Source organism: Prunus avium, chromosome 6 (genome assembly GCF_965620075.1).
Source record: "Prunus avium chromosome 6, drPruAviu1.hap1.1, whole genome shotgun sequence".
NCBI lineage: Eukaryota > Viridiplantae > Streptophyta > Magnoliopsida > Rosales > Rosaceae > Prunus > Prunus avium.
The window spans coordinates 34893662-34914758 of NC_142289.1; the positions used below are offsets into that span (position 1 = coordinate 34893662).

The following is a 21097-nucleotide window of genomic DNA, read 5'->3' on the forward strand; positions in this document are numbered from 1 at the left end:
TAAGTTGTTGAAAGAAAAAAAAAATCATACAAATTGTGCAGCCAAGTTCTGACTGAGCAAGGTGAACATTGGTTTGAAATAGGTTGGGCTTAAAAGTTTTGATCCAAGCCATGGCCTTCAAAATATGGGTTTATATGTTTTGATTGATAATATCGATCTGGGCCGGTTGAACAATATAAACAAAGAGCCTCAATAGAAAGGGACGGCATTGATATTTGACTAATCAATCAATAGAGACAATAAAAAATGATAGTTGAATTTAGAACTTTAAATTCCATGTTTACACCCACTTCACGATGGAGACATACGAGAGGAGTGCAAAATAATCTTTTTGAAATGTCAATAACAACTCTCTTATTAATTTGTCCTGGGAAAAGGAAGAAAATGAAACACAAGACGAAACTGGGAAATGACAAGAAATATATGAATTAATTTCATCTGTGTAATTAACTCATGCAAGGTTAGATGAGCTGTTACCAACCCCTCTCAAATCTTTAGCTTTCAGAAAGCAAACCTTTCCGGTCGATTTGGCAATCCAATGACAACCATCGCTCAACTATAAAAAAAAAAAAAAAAATGGTTCGTGTTAACACATCCTTTATGTATCTATCGTCCACCCACCACATTCACACACACACATTTTCACCAATTATAAAATGGATAGAAAATTATCCATATTAAAGAACCATCTTAATTAGTTATGCTCATAACGAAAGATCATCCTAATTAATTTGTTTAAACACATCAAATTAGAAATACAACAAACTAATCAATTTGTTATTGATTCTGAAAAGCCTAAAAAGTGTGCTCGACATGCAAACCCTCATTTTGGTAGTCCAAATGTCATATCCAATCTCCGTTTTGGCAGAGAATGATTCAAGTTCAAATCTCAAAATCTTGTTGATGACCAATGGAAAAGGGAGACTTGCATACCAGATGTCTCAGGTTCGAATTCTCACGGCATTATAGTTGTGTGTGTGTGTGTGAAATCTTTCTTCTTTGTAGTTTAGACTATCACTTCTACCCAAAAATGGAATAGATCAGCTGATGATCAGACAAATTAAAACAAGTGAATATAATAAATAGATGTAATTAGTCAATAACAATATAAAAACAAAAAAAAAAACAAAACAAAACCATGAAAAATCAAGTGGGTAATTCTGTTGAGACAGTGCCTTGTTGTGTATGTCATCTCCTTGACCTTGGAGAGCTTCCATGGTTCGAAAAGCAAATCGATATCTACTTTTTTGTTAGTTAGCTGGGGTTTGGGTGTACTTTACCCAATACGGCCACCAAACCATGCAGTGGCTGATCTGATCTGACCACCCAGCCCAATTCAAGAAATTGACATAAACCTTATACACTAGCTTCAAATCAAACCAAGTGTTTTAGTTGACATATAACTACTTTGTGTGAGACACAAGATAATTAAGATAAAGAAGTTTCTGGCCTGCTGCCGTACGTAAAAACAAGTTGTTTTTATTATACGTAGAGCTTCATTCTCAAGTATCCCTTCATCTACCAAACTACGCAAAAACGACATGGCAGCAGCACAGCACTACGTAGTTTTTATCTCTTTATAAATTTGGCTTGGTCAATAGCTTCTTCTGCAGCACAGCATTACGACATAGAACACACAAAAAAAACTGAGGGTCTCAGAGAGAGAGAGAGAGAGAGAGAGAGAGAGAGAGAGAGAGAGAGAGAGAGAGAGAGAGAGAGAGAGAGAGAGCTATAAGGATCAAGAGAGAGAAAAATGGAGATGGTGCCTTCGATTCGTGCCTTGCTTTTGGTGGCTTGTTTGTTGTTTCCAGCATCAGTGGAATGCATGGTTCGACATTACAAGTTCAATGTAAGTATAACATTAATTTTTGAGTTAATTATATTAATCCCCTTGTTTTGCATCTATTTTAGAGTAAACTGTAGCTAGTTGCCACCCTGCAGCCACATTCTTTCATTGACATAGGGTTAAGACATCTAATATAGCTAAGAAGATGACCGGCAAGAGTTCTCAAGTGTAGAGATAAATGCTTTATTATTGAATATTCACGATCCTGTCTTGTATATATGTAACAAATTGAATACATACGGGTGAGATTTGAAATGGTTCATTTGATCCAATATATACATGCATGCTAGCAAGACATGCAGAAGGTTATCTACATGCGTCTAGTATTGCTGGGTATGGTTTATATCATTCTAACTATGAGTTACTCTCAACTGATCTTTGAGCAACATTAGGGAAAGCTTATGCCTTTCTTGCGAGTTTTAAATGATGAGTTTTTGTATTGATCATAATTATATTACATTATCCATAAGCCACTTGCACAAGAAAATTAAGGCTTCTACAGGGAGCAACATGGTTGGCCTCTCTTCATAATTAATTACATGCTTGCATGCTGCTCTTATCGTATATATGCATGTTTTTGTCCCTTTCTTTCTTGCTAAATATTAATCCAATCCCAGCTTAATTAAGTAATTAAGTTGAGGTGACTAGCCAACGTACAAAATTGAACTCTAATTCTGGACAACTACATCATTTATTATTTTCTCTCTTTTCTTTATTATTATTTTTTTTTTTTTTTGAGAATTTTTCTTATTGAGAGGGGCAATAATATACTAAACTCACACACATACACATACTACACAGATACTAGGAATCGAACCCAAAACCTTGTCTAAAGAAGAAATTACTTCAAATCACTACACTAGTGCGTCCTCTGTTTTTCTTAATTATTCTTGACGTTGATAAAAACTTGCCTAAACCAAGCTTGTCTCTCACACAGACACAGCAACCAAGTGTTCAACCATTCAAGTCGTCAACATCTAAAGAGTTTGAAAAAAGTTGAAGGTAGATAAAATTGGTATAGGATTAATCAAAACCCAAGATTTAAATCTAAACATAATCCAAATAATATTTATAAAATAAATAATAATTGGCTTGTTATATATAAATAAGCAAAACTAAATCAAACAGCAAAGCGTGAGGGGTGTGGTTGAGGAAGCCACCAAACTTGTGAATAAAAACATGTGACTTCCACTATGAACTCAACTCAACCGCCCGTGGGTTTCGTAGGTGGTGCAAAAGAAAACCTCAAGATTATGTTCAAGCAAGCCCATTGTCACAGTCAATGGAAGGTACCCTGGGCCCACCATATATGCTAGGGAAGATGACACAGTGCTGATCAAGGTGGTCAACCACGTCAAATACAATGTTAGCATCCATTGGTAATGTCTCCCACTTTCACTCCTATAGATAAATTTGAGTTTTCAAGATGTGATCAGCAATGTAGTGGTTAATAATCGTCATTACTTAGTATTATTATATTTTTCTGTATTTATTTTCTTATTACTAATAATAATGTTTCCGTAAAAAGGCATGGAGTCCGACAACTGCGGACGGGTTGGGCCGATGGGCCGGCGTACATAACCCAATGTCCAATTCAACCGGGTCAAAACTATGTGTACAACTTCACCATCACTGGGCAAAGGGGCACACTTTGGTGGCATGCACACATCCTGTGGCTCAGGGCCACAGTCCATGGCGCCTTGGTCATCTTACCCAAGCTTGGGGTCCCATACCCATTTCCTGCACCCCAGAAAGAAGTGGTTGTAATCTTAGGTGCCCCCATGATCCAAGTACCCTTTCATATTTCTCATAATCCATCAAGTATTGTAAGATTGCTTATGATTATTGTAAACTTGTAGGTGAATGGTGGAAATCAGATGTGGAATCTGTCATTAATCAGGCTTTGAAATCTGGCTCAGCCCCGAATGTCTCTGATGCTCACACAATTAATGGCCACCCGGGCCCTCTCTCCACCTGCTCCTCACAAGGTAAGTACACGTAAATACACATACGTGTACGAGAATGTCATATTAGTTAATTACATAATGTGACAGTTGATTATGCGGATCAATTGACACATCAACTGTCACATTGTGTAGTCTCCCTCATATCACTCTAGCCATCTACACTATTTTGATCAATTATCACCAAATTTAAACATGGTGTGCATATGTGCAGGAGGGTTTAAATTACCAGTAAGACCTGGCAAGACATACATGCTAAGAATCATCAATGCTGCGCTCAATGAAGAGCTCTTCTTCAAGATTGCCAACCACAAACTAACCGTGGTTGAGGTTGATGCTGTGTACACAAAACCCTTCAAAACTGACACCGTTCTGATAGCCCCAGGGCAGACCACAAACGTTCTTCTGTCAACCAACCATGGCACAGGCAAGTACTTGGTTGCAGCCTCACCTTTCATGGACAATCCAAACATCCTTGTAGACAACAAAACTGGCACTGCTACTTTGCACTATACGGGCACCCTCGAAAGCACTAGGACCACCCTCACAGCCCCACCTCCTCAAAATGCCACACTAGTTGCAACAAAGTTTACAAATTCCCTCAGAAGCCTGAATTCAGTCAAGTTTCCTGCTAGGGTTCCATTGAAAATTGACCACTCTCTTTTGTTCACTGTTGGCCTTGGCCTTCACACTTGTGCTTCATGTGCCAATGGCAACAGATTGGTGGCAAATATCAATAATGTCACATTTGTGATGCCCAAAATCTCACTTCTTCAAGCACATTTCTTCAACATAAGTGGAGTTTTTACCGATGATTTTCCCGGAAACCCTCTGAATCCTTATAATTATACGGGTCCACAGCCGACGAATATGCAGACCATGAAGGGGACTAGGCTTTATAGACTTGCTTATAACTCTACAGTGCAGCTTGTGTTGCAAGACACTGGGATGATTGCCCCTGAAAACCATCCAGTTCATCTTCATGGGTTTAATTTCTTTGAGGTTGGCAGGGGATTGGGGAATTTCAACCCAAAGAAGGATCCAAAAAGATTTAATCTTATTGACCCTGTTGAGAGGAACACAATAGGAGTGCCATCTGGTGGATGGACTGCTATTAGATTCAGGGCTGATAATCCAGGTAAACCATGACAAATTTTCTCTTATGAAATATATAAGTTGTTATATTGTCAGGCTGAATTTAATCATACATTCGAACTAAATGTTATATCTATTAATTGAGAGTCTAACAACATAACATGTTGGACTGTATGACGAAAGAAAGTTTCCAATGTAACCATATTTTCCCTTTTATATGTATGCAGGAGTTTGGTTTATGCATTGCCATCTTGAAGTGCACACAACATGGGGGCTTAAGATGGCATTTGTGGTGGACAATGGCAAAGGCCCAAATGAATCTGTTCTACCACCTCCAAGCGACCTTCCCAAGTGTTAGCTTTATATGTAAAGAATTCCACCACAAATTGTTTGCCAACTCAATTCTCAACTCATAGCAATTCAAGGAACAAGAGCTAATAGGAAGAATTCTTTGGAGCAAAGCTAAAGGGAAAGCTGCTTCTACATGTTGAATAAAAGGGAATTGGGCTTCTTTTTAAGATTAGCTCGCTGGGTCGTATATCTTTTTCTTGCAGAGATATATGTCTATGTAAATGTGATATGTTACTAATGGAATCAACAAGGGATTTTTGTTCTGAAAGATGATTTTATTTTTATTTTTTATAATACAATATGTTTTCACTTCAATTGGTAGTAACACACAAAAACAATAATGGCCCGTCTCGTAATGTTTTCGAAGAATGTTTTCCAAAAATATTTTCAGAGAATGAAAACGAGAAAAGAAATTTGTATTTTCAGGATTCGAGAATGCGTCTAGTAGATTAGTTGGAAATTCAAAAAATAAAAATAGTGAAAACGTGTCTGGTAGTATAATTTGAGAATAACATAAATAAAGAATATGTAACTTTAATTAAAATGTATCCTATAATCCATGTGAGTTATTTTTATGGCATTTTAAATAATGTTTTACATAGACTAAAAATATAATAAATTTCTAATGTAAAAGAAAAAAACTAGAATTATCTTAAAATACTGTTAAAAAGAATTATCTTTAAAAAGCAAAATATTATTGTATACAAAGAAACAACCACCCATGTATAAAGGAAAAACATAAATAAGAACACCACCATTCAATTCCCTTTTTTGTTGTTGAGATTTTCTATTTAAACCCCGTACTTCTCTTTGTTCACCCCAATACTTAAATCTTTAAGCTGTAAGTTTTATTATTATGTAAAAAAACAAAAAAGGTCATCCAACTTAATGCTTAACCCTAATACATCTATACACACACTCTACACACCCCACCACTCTTCATATTAAGTTTTAGAAGAATACAAACTCCTCTACATCATATTGTTAGATTACTCATCTTTAAAGACGTAAAATGTTGAGCCAACTTCTTTAAAAATCTTTATTTGGTCTAGGATCTCTTGCCATTGATAGTAAACGATATACTGTAATAGTTAGCGAGTTTGTCTGTCTTGCGGCAAGCACAAGGATCTTCATCTTCATCTAAAAAAATAGGGGTCTTCTTCATCTTTTCCCCCCACTATTCAGTTTAGATATATGTTTTTTTCTATAGTTTGTAGTAGGAAGATAGTGGGGTTTAAATAGAAAAACTCTTTTATTTATTTATTTTCCAACTTGGGGTGTATTTAAGGGTAGTTTGGGAAGATAGTGGGGTTTTTTTAGAAATTGTGAAAATTTAAATTAGAAGTTGGGGTGAACTTAGAACATGGGGTGAACAAAGAGAAGTGTGGGGTTTAAATAGAAAATCTCTTTTTTTTTTTTTTTTTTCCTTTCTTTCTCTCTCTCCTCTCTAGTTCTCTTTCATTTCCTCTCTCCCCTTCAACAATTTCTCTAGCTTTCTTTCCTTATCTATCCCACCGAGACCCCGTGAATACGTTTATCTCGCTGAGCATTCGTTAAAAGTGTTGATAACCCTTCCACTCAAATTAGAAAGAGGTACGGCGATAATGGATCCCCTTGCCTTAAACCTCTTGTAGGAACAATCATGCCAGTAGGTTGCCCAATAACTTGAACTGAATACGAAACAGTTGTCACACAATCCATAATCAGGCTCACCCAACGACTATTAAAGCCTAGTCTTTGAAGCATACCCTCTAAGAAAGGCCACTCAACTTGAACATAAGCTTTAGACATGTCCAACTTAAGAACCATCTTCTTTAACTTGATGTTACCCCTTCGTTTAATGGCATGTATACTCTCAAATGCGGCAATGATATTGTCAGTCATCAGTCTTGTCGGAACAAAAGCACTCAGAAATTCAGAAATCATGTTAGGTAATTTTCTTCAAGCGAACTACTAAAATCTTAGAGATAATTTTGTAGATAACCGAGCACAAACTAATGGGACGAAACTCGGTAACTAGTGTCGGATTATCCACCTTCGGAATGAGAGTGATAAGAGTATGGTTGATTTCTTTCACACTTCCCCCACCATTAAGCACTTGTAGACAAAATCCTACCACGTCATTACCGACAACATCCCATTATTTCTGATAAAAAAGAGTTGGTAAACCATCCATACCAGGGGATTTCGTTGGAAACATTTGGAACAAAGCTCCTTCAATCTCACCCCACGTAAAAGGCAAACACAACCAACCATTTTGCTCCGAAGTAATTATGTCGACATTCCATACACCATTTGAAGAGAAAAGCTGTTGAAAATAGTCACAAAAAACTGAGCCCACTGCATTTTTAGAAGAAACCCAAACATTGTCTGAATCAAACACTCCTTTTAAAAAATTCATGCGCCCCTTGAGCTTCGCCTGAGCATGGAAAAACTTGGTATTCTTGTCGCCATATTTTAACCATGCTATACGAGACCATTGCCGCCACAAAGTTTCCTCTCGCTCTAGCAAAACATCCAGCTCATTAGTCAACTGACGTTGATATTGGGTGGCCTGTGGGGTTAAGTCACGACTCTGTATAGCATTTAACTTATCTTGCACACCCCGAATTTTCCTAGGAATAAGTCCAACCTTTTCCATGTTCCAAGACAGCAGAGAAGTCTGACATGACATAATCTTGTCAACCACTGTGCCACCCTCACCTCCCCAGGCCTGGATTATTGTTTCCTGACAACCATCAATAGTAATCCACATCTCTTCAAACATAAAACGCCGATGTCTCCTTCCCGTATTACTAACTTCAAAGATAAGTAAAATAGGTAAACGGTCAGACACAAAAGAATTAATATGATGAATACGCATATCCAGAAATGCCAACAACATCTCAACATTAGCCACCACCCTATCTAACCGGAGCTTTACATTCCCTTCACCTTGCCATCTATTTGTCCATGTAAACTTGTACCCTGTATAATTGATCACCTTTAAGCCACAATCATCAAGAGCCTCACCAAAGTCACGCATATGTAACATAGGTCTAAACCTTCTTCCCCAGTATTCGCTTGCTCGGAGGATCTCATTAAAATCTCCACCAACTACCCACGGTCCATTGCCATTTCCATCCAACCTGCGCAATAGCTCCCAAGAATGCTTTTGAAGATGCGTTTCAGGATGACCATAAAACCTCGTAAACCTGAATCCCATATGCTCCACCCCTTCAATAAAGACATCAATATGACCTTTTGAATAGGACCAAAGGATAACAGTAACCCCGTCCTGCCAAAGTATAGCCAAACCTCCAGACATTCCAACACGACCCACACTGAAACACCCATTCATTCCTAACTGTCTTTGTACTACCTCCATTTGACGCGTCGTCTTCTTAGTTTCCATTAGAAAAATAACGTGGGGCTGTTTAGCTCTAAGGAAGAACTTTAGAGCGCGGAATGTACGTGGATTGCCCAAACCACGCACATTCCAACAAAGGATCGTCATTTCTCTTGATGGGCCCATTCCACGGGACCCATCACGGATTTGCTAGCCATACCAGCTATTGTAGCCAACCCAACAGAATTACCTCGTTGCCCTATGCCGTTCATATTTGGACAACCTCGTGGATATACCCCCTTCATCCTCTTAACCTTTTTTTCCAGATGAAGAAGAACCTTCTTGACAACTAAGGGGAAGGGAGTTCACATTATGCATAGTACCGGTACATTCATCTGGCATTTTATCCGGCACCACCCCTTTAGTTTGGTCCCCTAGAATCTCCTTCTCGTGGCTCAATCCCGAACTTATCGTCACAGGAACATCACAAAGCACATCTGTATCATCAAATTCTCCATAACGAGGTACTTCCGTGACAGAATCAGATGCCAACCATCTCTTCTTGGAGAGAGACCCCTCAAAGACTTTATGCAAGGTATCATATGAACCCAATGAGATATCCTTCTAAGCAGCGAAGGCCTCATGGTGCGAATGAACAGTCCCTGCAAGTGAACCATGACTCCCTGAAGCCACCTCTTGACTATGCAACTCCTCACCCAAACCCAAGCTTCTTCTTGTCAAACCATTTGGAACTCGAATACGAAAGATATCCTTTATTGATGTCTTCCACGGTCCACCTCCAATATTGCTCTTTGTCAATAACCCCCGAATTTTTGAATTCACACCCAGAGCCGATGTGATCCAACCTACCACAAAATAGACAGGAAAAAAAAAGAAGGAATTCTTTCATATTCTATTTCGTAGGGTTTGGCAAGTTCATCTGGTACAAGTCTCAGAGTAACCCAACGTTACAAAGGTTTTGTCACCTTTAAACCCACTCGGATAAGCAGGAAACTCCCCAAACAATCACCATTAAGTCCCTTATCTACCATAACAAAGGTCCCTAGAAAATTCCCAAGTTTTTCTCTCATTGCTGGAGTATGGAAAAGAGGTGGGATACCCTTAACCCTAACCCAGAAATTTTGTAAGTCCAGCGGAACAGTATGGGGATCAATGCTACCATCAGTTGCCGACAATAACAATAAAGCCTTATCAATCAAAAGTCCATGGTGATCCCATCATCACCCTTTCACGATCGAGATCACTCTTGAAAGAAAATAGAATACGTTTAGAATCTTTCAAGGTAACAGAAGAGAACTCCTCTTGTGTATGCCAAATATGCTTATGCGTACCCACCAAGGAATCCTTGTGATCGTCTTTAGTCGTCAGCAATAGCCCCACCAAGAGAAAGCGAGTCGCTTTTAGGCCATCGAGATCATCAAGACCAACAACTTCGATAGCCTCCGCATCCGAAATCGCAAGATATTTGGTAAGCCCTTGTGTAATCCCATTGATGGGATCCATTAGCCTCAGAAAAAGTAGCCCGCAGCCAAGACTTTGAGAAGAAAACCAAATCCAGGCAACCAAACCAAACCCTAAGACGAAAAACTCAAAACCCTGTCAACAAAAACAACACCAACACCACCACCAAACGATAGGAAACCCTGCAGACGATGAGAAACCCAACTCCAGCACACCACTGAGACGATGAGAAACTTTGGCGACCAAACCAGCACCAACTCCACACAGAAGGTTGCGACGGCAGATCAAAACCCTATTTCCTAAGCCCTAACCAGACACGGAAGGGACTATGTAACTCATAAAAAAAACATTTATATTTATATGATGAGAGAGAGAGAGAGAGAGAGAGAGAGAGAGAGAGTATTTATTAATCTTTATATATTCCATATAAACAATCCCTTGTTGTAAGATTTTGATGGATATGATTGAAGGGTTTAGGGTTTAGATGTTTCCTTTTCTTTCCTTACAAGATTGAGTGACATTCGGCATCCAGATTAAGTCTTACCCGCCAAACCCTGGATCTAATCTATCGTCTCCTATCCTAAAATAAAATTTCCCCAACTTGCTCTTCTACTGCTAGTGCTACGCCAAATGTCTCCCAGACTCACACATTCCATTATCTTCATCAAACCTAATCGATTTCGAGATATCATATAAATGTTGTACAAATTTCCTTACTCTTCGCTTATTTGACCAAAACCCTAGAAAAAGCTTATAACTTTATCTCTATCTATAATCATGGAGAATGAGTACAAAAAAGAACTTGCATATGTTAACAAGTATTGGGAAGATAACAAACAGCTTTATTATGCAGCTCTATATTCCCCATTCTGCATATCTGTATGCAGTGGGACTTTGGCAGTGGGAGATTATCAGCACTACATGGCAGAGGAGGCATTCATCTTGAATGCCATTGCTAAAGGGTTAGATTTCTGTATTTTTCTTCTTCTAATTTTCTATTTTCTAACATATTTGAAGATTATTTTTTTATATATATCTTTATTATTTGTTTGATCTCCGGATGCTTAGGTACACAACAGCGTAACAGTATGCATTAGAAGCTGACACTAATGCCCTTGCTGCTTTGGGTAACCAAATCAAGGATGAGATCGAGTCTAGAAAGAATAATTTCCAGGTACGCTTTTAAAATATGATAAGGTATTCAAGGAAAAGCGTTGTCTAGGCCTTGAGGCGAGGCGATGCTTTTCTGAATCGCCTTGAGGCGGCGATCTATGGCCCTACTCTTGGCGGCTCAGCCGCAAGGGATGTGAATGCAAGGAAGAAGAAGACACATGCACTAAAATTTAAGCAAGAAAACGGGGTTGTTTCGTCTGTCTTTTAAATTTAATCAATTAAATGAAACGACTTGAAACTATATCACAGGCCTTTTTGTAAAGCCCAACAACCTAAAACTATACTTTGCTTCTTCTATTTTTCCTCTTCTTATACCTTTTTTTTTAAAAGCCCAACAACCTGAAACTATATCACGGGCCTTTTTGTAAAGCCTAAAAACATGCAACTTACAATATCACGGGCCTTTTTTTTGCTTTTTTTTTTATACTGTCTTTTTACATTTATGTTTATGTGTAATGCTTAATTATGTTGTGTTTTTTTTATTATAAATATTGTGCTTATGTTTCTTCTTGCAAGGTACCTAATTAAGAACTTAATGGCACCCTCCACAAAGCGGCAGTAAGCTATACAGAGCTTCTGTTAAACACTACCAAGTCGGGTAAACAATTAGGGGAAAGTGTGACCGGCATACTTCTTTCTTTCGTGTGTCCATGGATGAAGTTATATTCCACACTCGGTCGGTATTTTAAAACAGCTGTTACACAAAACAACCCATGCTATTCTTGGATAGAGACGTACGAATCCGAAGATTTTGGGGCATTTCTGTTTAAAACTAAAATCTTATATGCTAATGCGTATTCAACAGAGGAGGATTAGCCAGTCATGGCAATTAATTATATGCAAGCATGGAATTTGCCATAGATTTTTTCTTTGCATAAAGTATGAGAACTGCACTTCCCTTGATCAATGGCCAAGGAAAAACCAAATTGTCGATTAATGTCGAGCTCGATATCTATCAATCTCACCAAAAATCACAATTTGATTACCCGAAACTATTGACACCACCAAAAATCAACATTTGCTTCCCAAGTCCACCGCTCTCTCTCTCTCTCTCTCTCTCTCAAGAATATCCTCCACTAGTCTTCTTGTTTAACAATTCATTCTCAACTACTACTGATATTCTTAGAATAACTGTCATGGAGGAGAGAGTTTTTTCAAAGCTAAAATGAAGCCATATACCTCTTCAAAATTATTAGCTTCATAAATAATGTCGTGCTCATTCCCCCACTTGGGAGATCCTCCCCCAAATAGTTCTTGTTGTCTCTGTAGTACACCATCAAACAATAGTACAAATTCCACACCATGTTGTTTTGCCACATCCATAAGGGCATTATCGACCACATCTTCCGTAACAACAATGCTTGCATCTGCCTTGAGTAAGCAGAGTATGTCTTGGAGTCCACGTCCTATGAAAATTGTGAAACAACGATCTACTTTACCCTCCAATGCAAGAACATAAGCCGCAACAAAAGGAGACCGACGAGCAACCTCACCGGTTATGATGTTATTCACGAATGTATGATGACTTGCATCAATAGATAGCATCGAGAAATCTACTACTCCAAAACTCCACTTATGATATCATAGCAAAAATATGACGAATATAACTTGATATGTCCACTATGTGAACTGTGTCCATGCAACTTCAACATTTTGGGGTAAATTTTCGAGAACCATGAATTAACCGAGTAATGCTCACTAAAAGCTCTTGTCATTTCTTGACGGCCAAAGCAAACTAAATCTTTGGACCTATCAAGTTTCTCATCTTGTTTTCTCCTATAACTTAAAAGGTGACGAAAGGCTTACTCTACTTTGCTATAAGAAAATCTCACTGCAAAACCACGTAAGTAAAACATGTTGACGTGAGTCTCATAATTAATCAAGGAGATTTATTTCCTTGATTAAATAAGGGATTTACTTTCTTATTTTATATAGTTGACAAATCATTGTATAATTAGGAGCCAAAAATCACAATTTGATTACCCGAAACTATTGACACCACCAAAAATCAACATTTGCTTCCCAAGTCCACCTCTCTCTCTCTCTCTCTCTCTCTCTCTCTTAAGAATATCCTCCACTAGTCTTCTTGTCTAACAATTCATTCTCGACTACTACTGATATTCTTAGAATAACTGTCATGGAGGAGGGAGTTTTTTCAAAGTTAAAATGAAGCTATATACCTCTTCAAAATTATTAGCTTTATAAATAATGTCGTGCTCATTCCCCCACTTGGGAGATCCTCCCCCAAATAGTTCTTGTTGTCTCTGTAGTACACCATCAAACAATAGTACAAATTCCACACTATGTTGTTTCGCCACATCCATAAGGGCATTATCGACCACATCTTCCGTAACAACAATGCTTGCATCTGCCTTGAGTAAGCAGAGTATGTCTTGGAGTCCACGTCCTATGAAAATTGTGAAACAACGATCTACTTTACCCTCCAATGCAAGAACATAAGCCGTGACAAAAAGAGACCGACGAGCAACCTCACCGGTTGTGATGTTATTCGCGAATGTATGATGACTTGCATCAATAGATAGCATCGAGAAATCTACTACTCCAAAACTCCACTTATGATATCATAGCAAAAATATGACGAATATAACCTGATATGTTCACTATGTGGACTGTGTCCATGCAACTTCAACATTTTGGGGTAAATTTTCGAGAACCATGAATTAACCGAGTAATGCTCACTAAAAGCTCTTGTCATTTCTTGACGGCCAAAGCAAACTAAATCTTCGGACCTATCAAGTTTCTCATCTTGTTTTCTCCTATAGCTTAAAAGGTGACGAAGGGCTTGCTTCACTTTGCTATAAGAAAATCCCACTGCAAAACCACGTAAGTAAAACATGTTGACCTGAGTCTCCTAATTAATCAAGGAGATTTATTTCCTTGATTAAATAAGAGATTTACTTTCTTATTTTATATAGTTGACAAATCATTATATAATTAGGAGATACTATCCTAATTGATTACTGTATCTACTTCCTTGTAAAACACTTATGTAAATACCTATATATACCTCCTTATGGAGAAGAATAAAACTTAACCTAAAGTATTCATATTGTAGCATGGTATCAGAGCAATCGATCCTAGATTGTCTATAAACCCTCATATCAAATTTCTCATATTCAAACCCAAACCGTAAATCAAATTCCTCACATTTAAATTCCCCAAATAGAAATCCCTCAAATCTAAATTCCTCAAATCCTCTTATCAAAATCCCTAAGCACATACCCTCAAATCTTATACACATACCTCTCAAATCCAATTCATACATCAATTCATACATCAAATTTCTCAAATCAAATTCCTCCAATCAAATTCCTCACATTCTCATATCACATCTTACTTCCACTGCGATGTTAGGAACCCCTACAATTATCTCCTTTATTTCAAACTCACAGAAGCATGCGATCAATCCTACTAACCCGGCTACCCGGACTCGTGCTTCTATCGCCACCACCAAAGGTTCTGCTTTTCATACGTCCTCTCAAAAAGCCGTATGGATTATTGACTCGAGTGCTACGGATCACGTGACATTTGATCCTGGCCAATTTATTAGCCTCAAATCATCCACTCAATCGGTGGTGTCTAATGCTAATGGGACCCCCTCCCCTGTGGTTGGGGAGGGCTCTCTATCTCTATTTACTTCCCTACATTTGAATTTTGTATTACTTGTTCCATTCTTAGATCATAACTTGTTGTCTATTGCACAAGTCTCCACTTGAATCAAATTGTGATTTTTGGTGTTGTCTGTTGCACAAGTCTCCATAACTTGTTGTCTTTTTTTTTTTGGTGTTGTCTGTTGACCTGTATTTGGGTTCTTTTGTATCTACTTGCAAATTTGCAATAGGAACATCGGGTATGTTCCTCTTTCTTTATTTTCTTTTCTCTTTCCTTTTGTTTTCAATATAACCTCACTGTTGGACCACCACATTGTTCGCATGACCATAAATCCTTGTGCTTTGTTCTTGTTACCTGGTTAAGTATCACTTTGATATATATTGATACAATTAATTATAGGCGGGGCATAGAACTTGTCATGATTGGATAATCCTCCTCAGTTGAATACGCATCAGCATATAAGATTTCCGTTTTAGACAGAAATGCCTCAAAATCTTCGGATCTGTACATCTCTATCCAAGAATAGCATGAGTTGTTTTGTGCAACAGCCGTTTTGAAATACCGATCGAGTGTGGAATATAACCTCATCCATGGACACACGAAAGAAAGAAGCATGCCGATCAAACTTTCCCTTAATTGTTTACCCGACTCAGCAGTGTTTAACAGAAGCTCTGTATAGCTTACTTCCGCCTTGTGGAGGGTGCCATTAAGTTCTAAATCACGTACCTTGCAAGAAGAAACATAAGCACAATATTTATCAAAAAAACACAATATAATTAAGTATGACACATAAATGTAAAAGAAAAAAGACCCGTGATATTGTAAGTTGCATGTTTTTGGGCTTTACATAAAGGCCCGTGATATAGTTTCAGGTTGTTGGGCTTTTAAAGGTACAGGAAGAGCTAAAATAGAAGAAGCAAAGTATAGTGGGTTTACAAAAAGGCCTGTGATACAGTACACCATCAAATAATGCTACAAATTCCACACCATGTTGTTTCGCCACATCCATAAGGGCATTATCGACTACACCTTCTGTAACAACAAGAACTATTTGGAGGAGGATCTCCCAAGTGGGGGAATGAGCATGACATTATTTATGAAGCTAATAATTTCGAAGAGGTATATGGCTTCCTTTTGGCTTTGAAAAAACTCCCTCCTCCATGACAGTCATTCTAAGAATAGCAGTAGTAGTCGGGAATGAATTGTTAGACAAAGAGACTAGTCGGATTTGTTACAACATCATGTAGCTGGGGTGAATAATAATTTAGGCAGAGGAATTTTATAGGTAACATAGAGAGCCCGCCCTATTATGATGGGTAGGGTAATTACCATTTTAATTGGAAATGGAAGCTACCTTGAATTGAAAGTGAGTTGAATTATCTTCTTATCATGAGAGCACATTGGATGGTGCTATGATGAGAGAACATTCCTGACATTGGATGGTGCTATGAGAAAAACATTTGTATTTCTCTTACTTGGGCTAGGGAGCTGTGATTAACTTTTTGATGTAGTTTAGTTTATAAACAACTTTCTCTTTTACTCTTATCACCTTAGTATGTGATCACTTTGAATTATACATTATTTGGAACAGTTTTTATTAACGTATTTGAGTATGTTGGAATTTTTATGAGATACTACAATTATGATAATGAGCTAGTTCATGTAATCTTATCTTATAGATCTTGGCAAAAAAATTGACAACAAATCTTGTTATATGAATCTTACCCAAAAAAAATCGTGTCATTTGAATTTTAATTTCCACTTAAATTATCAAAGAATTTTTTTATAAAAAAATAGTATGATAAAAAAATAGTATGATATGATGTTATCCGGAACAACACCAAACACAGTATAACTTAGTCAGAATATTTATCCAGAACAACACTAAACATCTTATAATATTATGGATAAACAGTTAGTACTTTCTGGAATAGATTAATACTATCCAACATAAATTAGTTAGTACAATCCGACGTACCAAACGAGCCCTTAACAGTAATATGAGTTAATAGTTACCTCGAAGAATGCCGGAATAGTGACTTTAATTGAGAGAGAGAGAGAGAGAGAGAGAGTTTTTTCTGAAAAATTTGGTGTGAAGAATAAGTTTTTGTTGTTGAAATTTGAGGTTCAATACGTAGCATATAGTTCAAATCGCATAAACCACATAACCTCTCAAGTATTACCCGGGATATAGTTAAAAATAAACCATTTGATATTTTTTTTACCACAAAGGAAAAAGTAAAACTTATATGCATCAATATCTCAAATCAATTTCAAATCCTTTGAGCCTACGATGGAGCTGTCTCACTGATGTCATTTTCACCAGACACCGCGAATTGTTGTCAGGACCGACCAACCCATTCTTAGCCCAATCATCACAAAAGTCACAAACTATAGTCCAGCAGGCTATGGCATCATGTTTTATTGAGTGGGCTTTCAATTGGGATCATATTCAGTCGCCCATGCTGTCTTTCGTCTCAAAGTCACACAGTTCACATTAAAAAGTATTTGGCAAAATAGATATGTTATATCAATCACATTGGTGGGATGGAATATAGTACAATGCGAACTCACATCGTATTTGAATCCGGGTTATAGCCGCTAGTTTTACGGGTTTATCATTCTCTATTAGAATATAAATTAATCACGATTCATTGAATTGTGTTTACATGAACATTGCATTAATTTGATTGAGATCTACATTACTTTACCTAAATTCAAATTTGATTTAGATATACATTACACTACTCAAAGATGTTTACACTAAAGTCAAATTTCATATGGTACAACCGATTTCTTATATAAAACAGAGTGGGGAAATTATTATTGTTGTTGATGTTGGTATATTTTAATAGGGCTAGTGACTTGAGGCAAAAGAAAAAAAAAAAAGTTATTGCAAGATGAAGTTGATGCACACGCAGAGACCGGTGGAGTTGCCTCAAATCTCAATCACATTGTCTGACTTTTTGACTTTTAGGGAAAGGGGGGAACATATGAAAAATAAAGAATCTTTCCCTTAATGGCAACAAATTGGTGGTGCCCAAGCACCCCCCAACCCCTGTTCCATTATTGGAGCCTGCAATTTTTTTTTTCTTTATGCATAGTTGCATATGTCCATTTCCAACAACACTATTCTTGCCCAATTAGAAGGGTTCCAAAATACCAGGGAGTTGGGCAATTAGAAATAGTTTAATTTTTTTGGGGTTTTTTTAAAAAATTTTTAAAAAAAAAACCAATCTCACTTGACTTTATATTTGAATTTCAATACCAATTCATTTAAATTGGATTGAGTGATTGTTACTTTTAAGTAATTGTACGATGATTCGATCCCGATCGAATTCAAAACGTCGAAACGTGTAACTTTTAGTTGTACTACAAAACCAACAAGTAACAAAATGACTAACAAGCAAGTGGCATGTTCCTGCATAAAAGAAAATTGAAATAATAAGAAAAGTTAAAATAAAATAAAATAAAATAAAAGTAGTTAGAAGTATTTTAAGAATATTTTCCAGATGAGTTGAATAAAATACTATTTATTTTTTATTTTTTAAAAAAATCAAGCGGGGTAGATATCTGCGTGGAATGATAATAATGCCACTCCTTTTAAAAATAAAATAAAATTGAAAGGGGCACATTGTGCATTTCATTTGAAGAGGCAGCTAAGACCTTTCATTATTGTTGTTATTTGATTAGATATTATTTTAACAACAAAAACAACTCTCCAATTTGTTTTCTTGCGTTTCCTGTTCCCCACGCTTTGCTGCATGCGCTCAGCCTATGCGGAGAATATAATGTGACCAAAGCCACAACTTGCGAAAATGCTACATATAAACTTACAATTTTTATTTGGTGAAAAACCATATTCCCGATGTACGATCACATGTGAGAAACTCAGAAGCATAATTTGGCTCCTTAAAAAATTGAGGAGGAGCTCCTCCTTAAAACTAATGGAATTTTGACACTTGTCAAATTTCAGCAACATTGTCAAAATGTCATTGGTGGTAAGGAGGCGCTCCTCCTCAATCTGAAGAAGCCAAACTTTTTCCTCTTTATAATGGCAATCTCAATTTAATTAACACATGTTCCTCAAGTCCAGCTTTCCAATTACAATTGTGAACCTTCCTTTACCTTAATTATTACATTAACTACTAATTTACTTGATGTTTAGGTGTGGCAACAGGTTGTGTAAAGCCAAGATAAGGTCATTTTAACAGCTTACTAAGGTACTGGAATACACTCATGCATTAGGTGGACGCCATAGTTAATATTTACTCATGTTTTAAAGTATAGCATCAATAAACATCTACTTATGTTATGATCTCGTAGCGAGTCATATTACATAACTGTACTTTAATACCACACTATAGTTACTCGTAGAAACACGTGAATTTTCTTATAAGAAATGTTTACTGCCAACTTTTCCCTTATTTTCCTTTTCAATCGCAAATTTTTTTCTCCTATCGTTGGCTGTATACAGACATGATTTAACACGTAATGGTAAAAATAAACACGTAAAGTGATAAGACATGATTTACTCACACAAAGGACACCAATGTTATGGGGAGGTGAGAGTGGAGAGGAGAGGGCGACTGTGGAGATAGGGACATTGGCTCATTAATGGACACGTTGTCGTATTGATTAAAAGGTGCGAGATTCGAGGTGCTCTTATAGATGATGGGGGCCCCAAACCCCAGTCAACAATGTTTTCCACCAATAAAAGAGCATGTTGGTACAAATTTAGCATCTTCGGTACTTTGGGCTTCCCTATTTTGTACAACATAGTCCAGCCCAATTTTAAAATTTATTTATGGCCCAAATAATTAGGCATGGGTAAACAACCAATAAATGGCATTGCTAATGATTTCAGATTAGTTGCTAAAACATTTCCCAAGGTACTTATTACACTCTTATTAGTTATTATGTATGACTCTAAATTTGATGGCCCACATGAACAACTTATTATATGGCTAACCCGGATAGAAAAATCCATGTGAGAATGTTCTTATCACGTGAAAAAAATTGCATGGAATCAAATTTAGCGACTAGTTTTTATTTATTGAAAACATGCTGTTTTTTTTTTTAACTTGATTGATCTGTCTCTTTTTATTGCTTGTGAATGATCAATTTTTTACACGTGTAGTGTGGGTGAATGCCAAGTATTGATTAACGTAAAATGTACCATGACACCCCTTTCTATTATTTGTTAATCATCATTTACAAATCCATGAATTGATTTTAGTGATTGATATTTCACTTTATACAATGATTAAGATGTACAAAAGTGAATGTTAGTTATTGATTCGTGTGAAATTTATGGTGAGATTATGAGAGGACTTTTTTAACGATTAACAATCCCTCACATACGATAACAAATTGTTTATCAAAAATCAACACAATGAATAGCCTAACTTACGGTCGACAAACATTTTATGTTGTCAAATTATCTAATACGAGAACAATTTTGATGAATTCACAAGTTTTAATAAAATGTAGATTTATCAACGGATGACAATTACCCAGGGAAAGACCATGGCTGGTGTAGGGTGCTCTATCAAATTTTGAAGAGGAGAGAGAAGAATAGGGAGAAATTGACCCAAAAAAAAAGGGGAGATTTCGACCAAAAAAGAAAAGAATAGGGAGGAGAGAGAGAGAGCAGTGGAGCAGTTGGTCACATCTGAAGGGGACCGCTTAGTTGTATTGGTGTATTATAGAGCAACCAAAACCTAAAGCGACAACCGTGTACTAAGCGCGTGCTCGCACGTGTCTATCACATGATTTGATTTGTATAGTGGGTCCCATTGATGATGTCTTTAGATTCAAGAGTGAAGTACACGCGCACATAATTGAGTGGATATGGCATCACTTTCCGACTCAATTCCACTAGCCAACATTTGAGAGGGCAAAGAAAAGAATAAGTGAGCTGAGGGGCGGTGGTTGGTTGAATGGGTTGTGATTACGCGTAGGTTATCAGGTACACTCGGGTCCATCACTTGAGTTCCTCTCCCAATTACGTGGATCCATCTCATTGGCAGATCAATAACACTCACCAAATGATGTGGCAATTTTGTGAGTCTAATATTATTATTAATTTTTTATACATTTGAATTCTAATATGTTACCCTACTCCCATTTATACTAACCTAATGACTTGTGAGTCTAGTGTTTGCGCTACACTTACCAAATTCCGATATAATTCTTGTTTATCTTTAGAGAGAAACTTGTATA

The 21097-nt window shown here is 37.1% G+C and overlaps 2 protein-coding genes across 2 annotated transcripts; one reads left to right on the forward strand and one right to left on the reverse strand.

Annotated features, from left to right (window-relative positions):
- The first annotated feature begins 1619 nt into the window (after nucleotides 1-1619).
- Nucleotides 1620-5571, forward strand: LOC110762340 (laccase-4-like). The gene is made up of 7 exons (XM_088255204.1): nucleotides 1620-1657; nucleotides 1694-1849; nucleotides 3074-3225; nucleotides 3375-3619; nucleotides 3706-3834; nucleotides 4025-4948; nucleotides 5133-5571. Exons 2-7 carry the CDS (start codon nucleotides 1754-1756, stop codon nucleotides 5261-5263), a joined length of 1677 nt encoding a protein of 558 aa, XP_088111330.1. The 5' UTR covers nucleotides 1620-1657; nucleotides 1694-1753; the 3' UTR covers nucleotides 5264-5571.
- A 1825-nt stretch (nucleotides 5572-7396) lies between these two features.
- LOC148294099 (uncharacterized) lies at nucleotides 7397-8752 on the reverse strand. The gene has a single exon (XM_088254729.1). It carries the CDS (start codon nucleotides 8750-8752, stop codon nucleotides 7397-7399), a length of 1356 nt encoding a protein of 451 aa, XP_088110855.1.
- Between the last annotated feature and the right edge of the window lie 12345 nt (nucleotides 8753-21097).

Excerpts from the sequence above, each read along its gene's own strand:
- LOC110762340 (XM_088255204.1), top strand. The coding sequence starts at position 1,754 with ATGGAGATGGTGCCTTCGATTCGTGCCTTGCTTTTGGTGGCTTGTTTG. Across the intron at positions 1,850-3,073 it reads TTCGACATTACAAGTTCAAT|GTGGTGCAAAAGAAAACCTC; the intron begins GTAAGTATAACA and ends TGGGTTTCGTAG. Across the intron at positions 3,835-4,024 it reads CTCCACCTGCTCCTCACAAG|GAGGGTTTAAATTACCAGTA; the intron begins GTAAGTACACGT and ends GCATATGTGCAG.
- LOC148294099 (XM_088254729.1), bottom strand. The coding sequence starts at position 8,752 with ATGACGATCCTTTGTTGGAATGTGCGTGGTTTGGGCAATCCACGTACA.